This window comes from Pinus tabuliformis, chromosome J, assembly GCF_031772625.1.
Source record: "Pinus tabuliformis cultivar Carrire ecotype Pingquan chromosome J, CPIR1, whole genome shotgun sequence".
In the NCBI taxonomy this organism is placed as follows: domain Eukaryota; kingdom Viridiplantae; phylum Streptophyta; class Pinopsida; order Pinales; family Pinaceae; genus Pinus; species Pinus tabuliformis.
This window is the reverse complement of record NC_142295.1, coordinates 380,174,558-380,190,132: the sequence shown is the minus strand read 5'-3', so window position 1 is coordinate 380,190,132 and position 15,575 is coordinate 380,174,558. Positions and strand designations below refer to the sequence as shown.

Here is a 15,575-nt window from a genome sequence, read left to right as displayed (position 1 = left end):
GCTGCCTTCAAGTCCAAGAAACTGATAAATTTCTACAGCAAATACCATATCACTTTAGGCCATTCCACAGCCTATTACCCTCAAGGTAATGGTCTAGCTGAGTCCTCCAATAAAAGCCTAATTAATATTATTAAGAAGCTGCTGGAAGAGAACAAGAAAAACTGGCACAAGAAGCTTACAAATGCACTATGGGCAGACATACTTACTACAAAGAGATCAATTGGAACCAATCCTTATGAGATAGTTTATGGCATGGAGGCTGTGTTTCCTTCATCTCTAGGAGTTCCTGTAATGAAATTACTGCAAGAAACTTAGGTGGAACCCAATGAAATTCAAAGGAGAATAAATCAGACCATCCATTTGCAGCAAACCAGAGAAGAAGTGCACCAAAGATCCCAAATGTTACAAGAAAAACTCAAGAAAATATTTGATAAAAGGACCAAAGTAGAAGACTTCTACATTGGAGACAAAGTTCTAAAGTGGGATTCCAGGAAAGAAGACAAAGGAAAGCATGGGAGTTTGACTTCCTGTGGAAAGGGCCATTTATCATCCAGGCATTGCAAGGGAACAATACTTACTTTCTGAAGAGCCTGGATGGTACAGAAACAAAAGAAGGACCAGTGAATGGTCGAATGCTGAAACATTACTTTGATCCAGTTTTTTGATGAATTTTGACTCTAACATGTACATACTATATCCTTGATAATGTCACAGTTTTGGATGGGATAGTAACTTGCTGCAGTTGAAGCCCGAAGAGAAGGCCCTAAGCTTCACAAGTGTGCTGTCATATATACAATAAAGCAACCAGCAAAGGAAGATTTTCAGAGCACAGTAAAAGTTACTCAAAAGGCCGTCTGACCTGTTGTTCTTGACTTTCCACTAGGAAAAGCCATCCCCAAGTGGAGCCACTGTTATACTCCTATACCAATAGGTGTCATATTTCATGATTGACTTGATGAGCTCTGTAATATGTTCATCCTTTCCTTGCTGTAAAGGTTTGCATATTATCAAAAAATTAAAAAATGTAAAGAGGGTATACCCTAAAAGAAAAATCAAAGGGTAAAAAAAATAAAATGGTCAAAAAAAGTGAAAGAAATGAACCCCAAACAAAGAAAGACCAGGAAAATGTGCAAGTCCAAAAGGCCACTACTGTTTCATTTTCTGTAAATAAAGCATTGTGTGCAGCTTGTTGAACTTTATGCCACAATTGATGAATGGCCAAACAGCTTAATCTTGGCTAGTTCATGTTTGAATTTCATGTTTTAGAGATAGAGAATAAAATCTGTCCAAATTGTTTAATCTTGGCAGATAAGTAGATAGGTAGAGAAGCAAAGGAGCTCAACTGTTTAATCTGAGCCCTTGGAAGTAATAAGTGCAGACTTAGGTAGGCTTACCATGGAAAAGAAAAGAAAAGAAAAGTTGATGAGGGTTTGTCAGTCTAAGTGCACCCAAAAAAGAAGAAAAATGCTAGGCCAAGTAGGCAGGGTAGGTAGATGGTGTTGCAGAAACATACTTGCGATTGATTTTGTCTCTAAAAAATGTGTTAATCTTATCCTTATCACAAGTGCAAGGCAGATATTTTGATGTAGCTCAAGCGAGGCAGATTCATAACTAACTTCCCTTCATGTTTTTTCCCCAAATTATTCACTAAACCTCCCCAAAGGTATTAAGAATCTGCTCTTAATATCACTAAAATCACTCATTCCGTTTCAAAGTGATTGCTTAAGTAAAAATTTGTATTACTTAAAGAATAGTCATATTTCTCCTATAAAACCACTTTTCCCTTTAACCTAAGTGTTTAACCATATAACTTAGCGCTTTCCACTTCAAAATCATATTGACTTCTAATTTTTATTATATAAATCCCATGTACATGGTTACCTTTCCCGTAATATGTATATATAATAAATCCCCGAATATTAATATCCCCGCCCCTGGTTAACTATAACCATAGCACTATTTTTATAATGGAATTAATAAACTTATTTGAAGTTTATTAAGAACCATAGCCCCCGTCGCGCTAAAGGGATTAATCACCATTTCGGTCGATTAATAACCAAGCCCTGAAACAATGCAGTTGCATACAAAACCATTAAAAAGCATTGTTTATTTGCATCGGGCCCACGCATTAAGCCTCCGCCATATTCCATATGTGTCCGCCGTCCGATCAACCAATCCACCATCCGACGGTCCACGATCATTTCGCACCACCCTCCATCGCCGATGTTTAACGCATGGGGAACTGCCGGTTTTTCCGCCGTACCAAGTCCACGCGTCAAACTCCCGACATGTTCGCTAGCCCTCCGCTCGAAACCGCCCAGCCCCAAAAGCGGTGCGAGCGAAACCGCTTACCACCATCCACTGTCCCCTTGCTGACGTCATCCACTGGCGTCACCCTCCGCACTACCACATCACCGCCATGTCATATGTCCCATACCTCCCGTTGACGTCATGCTTACACATCCATCCTTCGAATTAAAATTTCCCACCAAAAATCATTCTGTCGAATAAAAGGGAAAAGGGTCATTTTTGTTATGTTTCTCAGCATAGAGCTCCCCACGCGCTCCGGGCGTAAAAGCGACTGGGTTCACAGTTCATTCTCGACCGCCTCCGGACCAGAAAAGGCTCCATTGACGAGCTCCGCCGCCTGTCAACCGACCCTCCAATGTACGGTTTCCTTCTCTTTGACACAGGTACCTATAAATTTTCTCAATACCTGACTATCAGCACATAGATTACTAGAGGAATGGTAATCGGAAGACACGTTAGCAGTTCTATTTTGCCAGACAGCGGTGAGCAAGTATCAGTTCAGCATCAAAAAGGGTCAGTTCAGCATTAAAGAGCACCAAGAGAAGTCAAAGAGTATCAGACGAGCATTAAAGAGTGTCAGGACAGAATTAAAAACAGCAGATCAGAATTAAAGATCCCATTTAAGACAGACAGTCGGCGCAGAGTTACTTCAGAAGACAGCTGCAAGCCGAACCCTAAAGACCTGCCTCCAGCACAACATCAGTTATCTTTCTCGAGCCGCTTCTATGTCACTTGTAAACTATTTTAGGTTAAAACTAGATATTATCTCACAGCTGTTATGAGATATAGGTTGTACATATTTTGATGTATAAATACCCCCTCCATTGGAGTATTGGGAGGTTGGTGGTGTGTGGATTTCTTAGACTCTGTTATAATACTGAACTTTGGAATAAAAAAGCTGTTGGAAACAAACTGTTGTCTGGCCTACTGGATGAAGAATTGAAGCAGAGGACTTGTCACAGAATTCTTGAATCAATCTCCGGATCAATAAGTCCCCTATATCTCATGTTTTACAGTTTCTAGTTTACTATATCATCTGTGTTTCATAATCTGAATGATAAAGAAAATGGTTAATTCAGAATTTGCTTAACTGCACTCTGTTTTCAATCTTTATTATTCTCTGTGTTTTCTTCAAAATTAGAATAAACAGCGAATTCTTAATTACTCATGTTTCCTGATTCCCTCATGTTGTTTATTTGCTAAGGAATTCTTAACTGCTCCTTATCAGTAATCATCCATTTTCCCTCTTTCAATATGTTGAAGGATTCTTAACTGTCCTTCACCTATTTGAGCCCATTCCATCTGTTTCAATCCTTCATTTGTTCCTTGTTTGACTACCTTGTTCTGTGAAACCATCCTCTGTTAAAAAAACAAATCTAGAAATCCATCTTCTTTGACTCCATCATGCCCAATGGACTAAACTACTCAGTTTTACCTCACTGTTCTATTGAATCTCACCACCCAAACTCAAAACAAAACCCTTGAACTTCATAACTAGCCTAAGACCTTTAAAAACAAAGCTAAATCATAAAGAGAGAGCCCTCTCTGGATACAAATTGGCTAGATTCTGTATCTAAAAGATTGGTCTGTGGTTACCTCGGTCGTATTCCCTTTCTTACAACTTTTGGGAACAACCTGAGTGATAACAGATTGGACAAAAGCCATAATAGGAAAACAATTTTCCATTTCCACAGTCAGAATAAGGATATGAAAAAACAGAAAAACATATTGATGATACAATATAAAAGTTGCTGCATTGGCAGCTAATGCAGATTCCAAAAAGTCAGAGAATAAGTAAAAAAAAACGAAAATGAGAAATCGGTAAATTTCCTATTTTTTCGAAGTTATTCCCTAGCCAAGAAATCACCTTTTAAAAAACAGCAATTTTTTGAGCAGGTGAAACAACGCAATCACCAGCGGGTAAAAAAAACATGAATAAAGATTGAAAAATGAAAAATGAAAAAAATTAATGTTTATTGTGTTTTTGCCACAATCCAATTTTGGGACCCCTGCCAAGTTCTTCCTGAGTGTGAGCGTTTCAACAACGTCCGAAAGAAAAATGTAATTGGAAAAACATCTTCTGTGTATGCTTCAGCATCAGTTTCATATCAAGGCATTTTTCGTGTTGTGGGGATGGGGCACACAAAAGCATTGTTTAATCAGCATCAAATACGATTCAAAAATGACCTCCTTTGGGGAATCAGAACAAACTAGGAAGTTTCATCCTTGAAATCCTACAATACAACTGCCCGTAAATAGATATATAAAATCTGTATACTGCAGGCCCTATTCCTATAGACCTACTAAGTCTCACATGAAACTAATGCATTCGCCGACTCGCATAAAAGTAGAGTAATATAGAAATATCGACAAGTTCGAGGAGTGGTTAAATTTGGGATGATGGGTATCTATTTTGGGCAAGTTTGTTATAAGGTTTTTTTATGCAGATGACTTTATTCTAATTACTAAATCGGCCCTTGGTTTACAAGAGCACTTACTATCCCTTGAGCATTTCTGTAGAAGTGTGGGGATGCAAGTCAATATCAGCAAAACAAAAATAGTTGTTTTCTCTAAGAAAAGAAAACATAACCAGCATAAGTTCTATTTTGAAAGCAACATTCTGGAAGAAGTTGCAGATTACAAATACCTCGGAATTGACTTCAACAAAAATCTAAGCTGGAATGGTTGTAGAAAGAAAAGAACTTTGGGGGGTTGGAAAGCATTTTATGCTTTTCAAAATAGGTGTAGAGATGCAGAGTTATGGGACTGGAAAACCACTTAAACTCTTTTTGGGCTTCTAGTGATTCCAGTGATTCTCTATGGTTGTGAACTATGGGCCAACAGTACATCTGGCATGCAGTGGAGACAAATTGAGAAAATTCAGAAGTGTTTGATTACAAACAAATTCAAGATTATAAGTGTAGTTCTTTATGCTATCTTGTTAAGTAAAACAAGGACTGCTCTTATTGAAGCAATTGCTATGGTGCGAGTCATCAGGTATTTAAAAAAATTGAGCAAATGGAAGAGTGTAGATGGCCTAAGGTTGTCTTTAATGACAGATTGTGCAAGAGCAAAAACACTTGGATGCAGCAAAATAACAAATGGTTTAGTAAATGGAGCATTTGCTTGAATGCGTGTCCCATAAACAACAAAGAGATAAAAGCTTTTGTTATGGAAAAGTTCCACAAGCGTACTTGGGATAAGGAGCTAGGAAGAAAGAAAAAGTACTATATTGAAGTGTTTAATCCCACTCATAGTCATCAACCAAAAGCATACATAGAGGCCAATATCTCTTGGAGAGCCAAAATTCTTATTGCTCAGTTAAGGATTAATTCTTATCAACTCCGTTGTGAAACAAGGCACTGAAAAAGGCCAAAAGAAGTGGGGGAGGAAAGAGTATGCATTTTTTGTTTTTCCAGAAAAGTGGAAACAAAAAAACATTTCATTTTAGAATGTGAGGCCTTCAAAGACAACAGGGAAAGTGCAGATACGCTGGTAGCTAGCTCTTGGGATAATCTATTTAGTGAGGGATTTGTCAAAAAGCTGGGAGCATTTATTTTGAAGCTTCACAAAAAAAGGCCGAATACATCAAAAAAATGAAAAAGCAATCTGTCCCATAGGCTATCTTTAGCCTCGTGGATGTTAAAATAATTTCTTTCTTTCTTCGAATTGCAAATTAAGATTAAAATAACTTAATCAAGATATATTTAACAAATTTTGTATGCCTCGGCAACAGTTGCATCTCCAAAATAAATAACAAAACTATAATGTAAACAAAAATAAATTGAATTTTCCATAATCAATTGCATCCGCAGTATATTCAGATATCAGATAAATTAGAATAAATCAATATTAACAACGATGTTTTTAAATGTTAAAAGACAAGATAACAGCAGCCTTTCCCGATAACAAACTGAAAGGCAGAAACAATACAAAATGTACTACCAAGTAAATCAAAGCTGGCAAAGCAAACGTCGTAAGAAACAACTTCTCGGCAGGCTTATAAAACTCAAAATAAATTTCAAATAAAGAAAAATTTAAATGCGACTTTTCTGGAAATTTCAAAATGAAACTAAACGACCTACTGAATTGTATGAATTGACAGGATTTTCAAATCCAGAAAACACACTTAAGATGAAATGTAATTGAGAACAAAATTCGGCATTCTATTCTATAATTTTCAAAAAGAAACTAAACGCGCTCCTGCATTGTCTTATTTGGCAGGATTTTCAAATCCACAAAAAACAATAGATGAGATGCAAATAAGAACAAAATTCAACATTTTAGAACAAAAACTTTCATGATGAGAAGTTTGAGGTAAAGAATTCTGAATTACTCACAGCACTTTCCAAGCTTATAAGCATTGGCAGCCTTCTCAAATAAATCGGCTGCATCGTCGTACTTATAGCCAAAGAAAGCCCATCCTCTCATCTTCTTCTCTGCCGCCTTCTCAAAATCAGCTCCCTTGGCTTCTTGCTCTGCCATGCTTACTAAATTCGCTTTTATCCGGATTCAAAACACAGCGATGTAATTACAGAAGCATGAAATGCACAAATCTTCGAGAGCAATTTCCTGAACTATATGACTCGCTGGGATTCGATCGCGGGTACCTGATTTATGGTAGAAAGAATTGCAGAGGCGTCTGATAAAAATGGAATAGCAGATGAGTAAAGTGTTGGAATGTCAACTTTTCTGCATGTGGACCCTTTTCATAAAATTATAATTGCTTACTTTGAAAGTGTGGAAATTTTTAATCATTATTTTTTCCACGTGTATGCGGAGACTGTTTGATACTTTTATATGCGGACGTGGCCTAATTTTACTTCATGCGTTTTCCAAGCTTTAAAAATGAAATACAATGTTGAGTCAATTATGTCTGACACGTAAGCCAAACTGGCACAAAATACCCAAAGATACCCATAGATGCAAAAAGAAATGCCCAGGATATGCCACTATGGTCATAGAACTTGTAATGCATTAAGTTTAGTCTGCGATTAAGTTTATTTAAAATGGATTAATTTTTTTTGTGGAAATCATTGTGCTGGCCAGAGTTTATACAGATCTTAAGTTTTTAAATTATTAAAGTGTAAAATAATTTAAAATATAATGATTCAATTGGAAAATGATGAATTTATTTATTTATTTATATTTTAAATGAAAATGGTTTTTTCAATTTAAGTATCCGGGATTTAAGGATGGTTTCATAGGCCAAGATTATTTTTATATTTTTATATATGCATGCATGGTAAGAAGGCTTTAGTGTTATTCTTATTCTTATTATACTTTTTATTATATTTCTATTTGGAACTTTGAAGGGTCCAAATAGTTAGCATATGCATATATTGTGATTTTTGGTATTTTGGTAGAGGAATTTTGTTTTATTTGTTTGTGTTAAAATTAATTGTGTTCTTGTTAATATGTTATTATTTATTGGTTTAATGAAGTTTAAATATTGTTATTATATTTAAAGGTGGAAGGAGGGGTACAAAATTTATATAATTTTGAAGGAAAATTTGTTAAGGAGTGTGCTTGGGTTAGGTCATAACACAAATAACCAAGTAGAATTGTATGGATTATTGCAAGGAGTCACTTTCGCCAAAAGCTTACAAGGCACAGACATCATAATCTTAGTGGTTCTCTTATAATCGTCCAACACCTCTATAAAAGAACATGGCCTAAGGATAAACATCTAGAAAATTTAATGAAAAGAGTAAGCATGATTATGGAAGACATCCTAAGGAAACAATACTTCCATGTCCTCAGAAACCAAAATAATGAAATTGATCAATGTCAATAAAGCCTGTCAACTATAGGCTGGACAATTAAATTTGAATGGAGAGCTAAGATGGTGGACTCCTTCGTAACTCTATTGAATTCTTCATTGCTAATGAATGAGACCAGACACCTTATAATCACAAATAAAAATTCATATGAAAACTCCCAAAGATATAATTATAAAAGGTGGAAGAATGTTCATGCCAAGGGAATAGCTCAAAAGGGAGGAGGTGGCCTGACAGTTGTCATGTCCCCCCACGTTCATTGGATACATGCACAAAGCCTCCTATAGCAACCTCTACTAGCAAATCCAAGTGCACAAATTGTAAATGTCACAAGGAAAGAACACAAATACCTGAACAACTAGATACTATGCAATTAGACATGATGGTCATCAATATGAAGCAGCAAGAGAAAATGTCAACAATGATTAATCTCCTGGAGTAAATCAAAGATTTGAAAGGAAGGTTGGCTCACCAGGTTGACGAAAATGATGCCTTACGTTAGTAGATTGTCACTCTTGAGGAGCAAATCAATGTTATACAACTCAATCAATCAGAAACCAGTGTTGCTAGCCAGAAAGATGAAGGATTTTTCCGAGACCTCAACCAATCTTTGGAAGAGGAAAGTGCTAATTTGAACTGATGTATGCATGTTGTAAGTTTTGTTTTTTGTTAAGAAGATTTTGTAAGATGTACTCTTGGAAACATGTAGAGAATTTTGAAACACTATATAGTCCTTATAATGTATTAGGACTTATGATACAATGGGACAACATTTTAGTTGACCAAATGAACAATTGTATAAACCTCTTGGGTATTTGTTGTGACCAGTCACAACTTTAATACTAAATCGTACTCATTCTTGTTAAAATAAATAAATGAATAAATATTATTACCATACTTATGTACAATTCCACTATCTTGTGCTTCCTATTTGTCATTAAACATCATGGCATTGAATTCCTTTATACTTGACCTTCAGTCGCTTTTGTTAGCATGGTTATGACTTGACATGTTTTTAGATTGTAGGTGGTGTAATAGAATACCATTTAGGTTTAGGTTGTTGCGAATCCTTGTACATAATGAAAGACCCTATGAATAATTTATTAAATGATTCCCAAATATGCACCATGTCACTGAATCCCAACACTTCATATCTCTGGACTTTGACAAGTCTCCCATCCATGTGGTATTAGTTTCCACTTTCATTTGGGGACCTTTATTTATGGAGCAATTATAAGATGCACTATGAGAAAGCAACTGTCCATTTTTGGGTTTAAGCATTGTCGAAGCTATTTTCATGTATTGTTAGCACAAGCAAATGACCTTTGTCATCTTCACAAGCTTACCTAACAAAAGCGTCTAGTTAGACCTTTCTCCATTGAGATGGCAAAGCACTCTAGCTATGGTTCAACTATTATAATACAAGTTTGATGGTATTTAATTATAACTGTTCACTTAACTATTGAAAGGAAATATAGTAATATATGGATGTTGATATGAAATGTAGCAAGTGCAAGCTACAATATGCAACACTCTAAATCCTAACTAAAGGAGCAAAGAACAAGTTTGACACAAAACAAGATCAAACATAAAAAAAAGGGTAGTATTCCATCAACTAAGGCTTGTGCCAAATCAAGGTAGCTCTAAGTGATTGAGAATAGTCTACGAGTCATCGAGAGACAAATTGCTCTATATCAATTGTTAGCAATAAAAAGATAAGTAATAACAAACATTACAAGCAAGAGAATAGTTTGCAAGTCAAAATGCCTACACCTACAAGAATCAAGAAAATTAAGGAAGGAGAGAATTAGCGACAACCGATCACAGTGTGCAATAGTATCAACACAATAGCTAACCACCATCTCTTATGAACATATGAAGCCTAGCTCACAATGCAAAGAAGAGAAGCTTTTACTTGAGGGCAACGGTTCCTTTATAAGTTTATTTGTGCCCTTGACCTTCTAACTTCTATGAATCTACATCTACCTCAAGTGACCTTTGAGCTTCTCTATGACTCTTTGACATCATTATATTTGACTTATTCTCAAATTGTTCAATGTAAATTTGAGACTAAGTAGTTTATGAATATAAAAAATTATAATATTCCCACACATGGGAAGCTTTAGTAGACTAGATAGTCTAATGAAGCCTTCCATTATTGGGCATTTGTTTTATCCTTCTATTCACATACTTTCATCTCTTACTCTATGCATTTGCACTTGGTAGGGTTCTACATCATTTTCACACTCATCGCTAGTCTAAAATGACCTTTATCAATGATTACATCTTGCTTTGTTACGAACTTGTTTAGCAATTGGCTTTTCCCTCTATATGTGATTAGTGTGTTTGACATTTGCACTTGTGGAACTTCTTCCTCCATTCAATTATGTGCACATGGAAACCTTGCCAAGCATAAGATTAAAAAACATAATGCTTGAGTTCAAAGAGTATAAACTACTATGGAAAATCTGGATTAGTTATCAAGTGAATCATAGTACTAGAGGAAAATAACTAGTTTAATTTTGATAGCATATACAAAATAAAAATGGGAAATGAAATCGATGGAAGTGAGCAAAGTGAGAACAACATTTGTAGCCTCATTCAACCAATCATGCTCTAATTTGTGCTTGTGCTATGTTTCCTTTTATATGTTATATTTGCAAATATCTCTTCACCTCATTCATGTTATGTGCATCTTCAAATGTTATGTCTAGGAGTGCTTGGAAAAAATCAATTTCCATTAATGGATTTGCCCATATAACTTATCTTTCCACTAGTATAAATTCTAGAGGAACGATTCCCAATGCATATAGGCATTCATCCTTCCATCAATCCTATTGTTTATGCAATACTCTAGAGTGAGAAATTCAAATAAACCAAAGCTCTAGCATATGTGATGAACTTGAAGACTACATGAAAAGAGAAGTGCTTGCACAACTTTACAACTTATAGAGATCACCAAGATTGAAAGTTTCACCTATGGGTGAGCCCACAGAGGTCCTTTACAATGTTTGGCAAGCAGACAAGTTGGGAGGGGGAAAATGCAACTCGATCGAGCTATTTGAGGGCTTAAATATTGCTCGATCGAGCTCTAAATTAAACCTTGGTTGAGGTCCTATGTAACTTGTGGTTACATAGGAGCTCGATTGAGCTATTTTTTTAAATTCTCGCCCAAAACACAATAGGGAGTTTATGGTTAGAAGGGCTCGATCAAGCCCTTGTTTAACTATGTCAAAATCTTGATTGAGGGTTTGTTAAACCCTTGATTGAGCTATTTCAAATTTTACCTTAAGCACTTGATCGATTTATTAATGGCCTAAAAAACAAAGTTTTAGCTCCCCTCATGCAGATTTCTCTGCAACACCATCTTGTAGCATGGTGAACTTAAGGAAATATTTGTCCTTAGGTGGCGGAGTTGATCACATTGGATTTGTGAAGGAATCCTCTATCCAATGGCATATGAGTTTGACACTTTCGAATTAATATGATGTTTTTCATTTAATTTCTTTTAATCATTATGATTGAAACTTTTTTGGACAGTTTCAAAGGGGTTGAATGAAAAATCAATAACATCAAATAAAAAAAACGAAAAAAATTCAAAAAATACCACAAGCTTCTTTTACAAGTCCTCTTCAAAAGGGTACTCTTGGTTTTCGAATTTATTTAAATAGTAGGGAAAAAAAAAAATCTTACATTTACGCATGTGTCTAAAAGATGCAATTCAAATATTAATTCGCCAACTTCAAAAAATAATAAATGAATATAATTTTTCATTAAAAAATAAACTTTCAATAAGCATAACTTAGTTCTCAGGTTGTAGATCATGCTCATATATATATATATATATATATATATATATATATATATATATGTATATGTATATGTAAATGTATATGTTTATGTACACACACACACACATATATATGACACTAATATTTTTTGTAAAAAATATCATTAAGATAACAACATAATTCTCCACAAATTATCTTTGTACTCCATTTCAAATTTCACAAATTTCATATGAATTTTGAGGGCTTCAATTCAATAAAAGAGTAAAATTTTGAAATTTCATCGCCCCATTTGGCCCAAAAGTGTAAACTATCTTCATGGATTCACCCCTATTTTATGTGAAGCTCAAATTTCTTTTGATCCATTCTGCACATGGAATGGGGTTTCTTTTGTTCAATTTATTTTGTTGCATCCTTTGCCTTTCTTCACTCTCCATCAAATATCAAACTTTGTTCATAATGAGATCTTATTCAAAACCTTGCATTCACAATGTGAGAAATGATGAAGGAGATCTTGTGAAGGTTTGAATTATGAACATGTTTATAAAATTATTTGGTAAACATCCTATTGATGATATTGATGATGTGTAATGGATCACTTTATTTGGTCACTAGATTGTTTCAAATTCTCATTTCAACTTCCCCCCACCATTATATATGCATAAAAGTATTTTCATTAAACATTCTACCATTCACCCAATTAAACAACATTGTGTAAACAAAAAACAGAGAGACTTTTGTCATTTGTCTCGCACAAGAAAACATAAAGTAAAAAAGAAAAAAAAACAACTTACATGGATTGTTCAACAAGCTAAAAAAATTTGTTAATTAATCACTAGAATCTTGGTAGTATTTATGAAGCTTCTTAACGCAAGGAAAAAAATAAATCAAATGGTTAATTATTATGGTGACAAGTTTTTACTGCAAAACTTCAAGGTAAAACCTTCTTTTACTAGAGATTTTTTATTGAATATTGAAATGTAGATTCATGTGCACGGTTTACTACTTTAGAAATAAATCTATGAGTGCAAAGATTTAACATCATCTCCTCTCCATCTAGGTTTCTAATTAAAACTTGCAATATAATCCAAGCCTATAACTAATGGTTCTAGTGAACAAGCTTATTGAGTTCACAAATTTAAAACCACCATTCTTTCATCCAGGGCCTTGATTCATGTTTGCAATACAACTTTGGGCATGGTTAAATGGTTCATTCCACAAATAATGAATTCATAATCAAACTAAGACATCTTCTCATAACCAATCCTCTCATCAACCAATGATTATTAATGAAATGAAAATATAAGAAGATGAAATGTGTCCATAAAGATGAAGAGATGAGAAAAACTTGGGGAACAATACCCAAAGAATGGTTATCTCTCCAAAGAATAGAAATATGAAAATATTTATAAGAAAATATTGATTTTTCTCTAGATATATTCACTAAGCCCTTGCACACAGAACCATTCAACATTAACATTATGTTTGGAGTTTCAATCACCATTGCAATGATAAAATCAATCATAAGGCACAATTGGGTGCTCTGATGTGAAGAGGTCCAATGTCATACCTCCAAGATTGAAATTGATCTACTCGATGATTCATCTAGCTAGTGAACAAATATTTACTAAATGTTAATGACATACAACCAGCCTCCTTCAAACGTATTCATAGACTACTCGAAAACAAATTCTTAAGTCAAAATGAACTACTTGGAGTCTATGAGGTGTTGTGCATTAGTATGGGAGAAGAAAGTGATGCCACTACTCATTAGAATAACTTTAGATGGTACCCATTGGACTGTTATCTCAGCCTAGCTTCAAAGTATAAGGTTAAGCTATTTTAATTTTTTGTTCAAAAGATTCAGGCGCTGACAGTTGGATTGTCAGCACCAATTTGAAAACATTGATTAAAGGTGTTGACTTTTGGGTTGTCAGTGAAAATTATAAAAACATCAAAATAAAGGTGCTGACGGTTGGATTGTCAACGTAGATTATATATATATATATATATATATATATATAAAGTTTTAAAGCACTTACAGCTCACATGTTAGCAAAAGACCAGGTACTAGGACAAGCGAGCGCTAGCACAATCACATTTTAGTTTCAAGATAAAGGATTCAGAGATTGCCACCTATCCTATCATCATTCGACAAGTGGTGCTACCAAAACAGTTGTTAGCACAACCTATCATCAAATGGCACATGGTGCTGACAAATCAAATGGAAACACTCTGTTTGACACTCTGTTTTTTCCTATTTTAGTCATTGTCTTCAAGTGGAGTTTACAAACATCTGGAAATGAATTTTTGAAAACCAAAAGAGGTTTTTGTCAGGGATGGTCCCATTTAAAATAACCTCTCTCTTATTTTTCACAAGTGTCATGGTTTGGAATATTCGAAGGAATATTTGCAGCACATTTTTGTAGATTTAAATATTAAATAATTTATTGTTTTAATCATCAACTTTGGGCATGGATTCCGAATAGATGGAAACAAATGTTTTAAAACAAAAAGAGGTTTTTGGAGGTAACAGTCTCATTTATAAAAACCTCTCTCATTTTTATAACATCTATCATGGTTTGAGATATTTAAATGTATATTTGAGGCCTATTTTTCATATTTTTTGAAATTTTGTTTCCTATAAATATGCCAAGTCAATAGCTGAAGGCAACCTCATCAAGTTCGACTTGGGCATCAGATATTATCTCCTCCTTGCTTTTTTTGATTTATTAAGCTACAGTTAGATGAAGAGGTTTGAGATCCATTATTTTTGGATCTTGAACAATTTGTAAGTAGTCTATAAAAACTATCATTTATGTAATGTACAGGGTTGGGATTTGGATTTTTGGAGAGACCCCTGTGCTTTGTACTCAGTCCTGATTCTCATCAATAAATATTTCCAACAGTGTGATTTATACATTGTGTCAGAGATTCTTGTTATGAAAATCCATAGTCAGTTTTCTTGGTGAATGTTTTTCCCTCTTGGTTATCATTTAATGTTTTCTTCTCATACATCTGAATGAAATAGATGCTTAAGGAATTCATATTTCAATGCTCCTTATCATGATTTAAGATGTCATCATTTCCAAATAAAGTTGAGTTCATAATTCACCTAGCTAGTGATCTACCTCAATGGGTTGTCATTTCTTTTTCAACTTCCATTTTGCAACAACATAAGGTTTGAGGGAATGTTATATACCTTGCCTCTGATTTCTACATGTTTATGTGCTCTAGTCTTGAGGTTTTAGATTGTTGTTTCATTTCTGACTCCATGCCCAATGGAAGTATTCTTAGCCCTACCAAACCCTCTTTTATCAAATATGGCCACTAATCCCTAAAGCTAGCAGTCCTATCGTCGAGATTAGGAGAGAGCCATGTTTGACTTAGAAGCGCTAACTTCCAAGTCCAAAGTGGTTTTGAAGGTTACCTCTGTGGTTTTCCTCCCGTGGCTGGGAAAATTACGGAGTGATAACAGTTGGGCACCATTTCCAAGGAATGAAAGTGAAATATTCACTTGGAGAACAATATTGAACAAATATTCTCTTTGATGTTGAACACAGGACAAACACAGAAAGGTTGAGCATCTTTCACCTGACAACTACATTGTCATCGAGATCTAAAGATCAAAGTACTAACGGCGACACTACTGTCTAAAGGATCGGTAAATTAAAGAGTATCACTGGTGACTCCACTA

General features: G+C 34.8%; 1 protein-coding gene across 1 annotated transcript in view; it reads right to left on the bottom strand.

The window, feature by feature from the left end:
* The window catches only part of LOC149227342 (alpha-soluble NSF attachment protein 2-like), a 249,567-nt gene extending 242,563 nt beyond the window's left edge, over positions 1–7,004 (bottom strand). The window contains exons 1-2 of the mRNA XM_089377761.1: positions 6,922–7,004; positions 6,651–6,817 (exon numbers count right to left, since the gene is read on the bottom strand). Coding sequence (XP_089233887.1) covers positions 6,651–6,795 — 145 coding nt within the window. The 5' untranslated portion in view covers positions 6,796–6,817; positions 6,922–7,004. The remainder of the gene's footprint in view (positions 1–6,650; positions 6,818–6,921) is intronic.
* Positions 7,005–15,575: the final 8,571 nt, after the last annotated feature.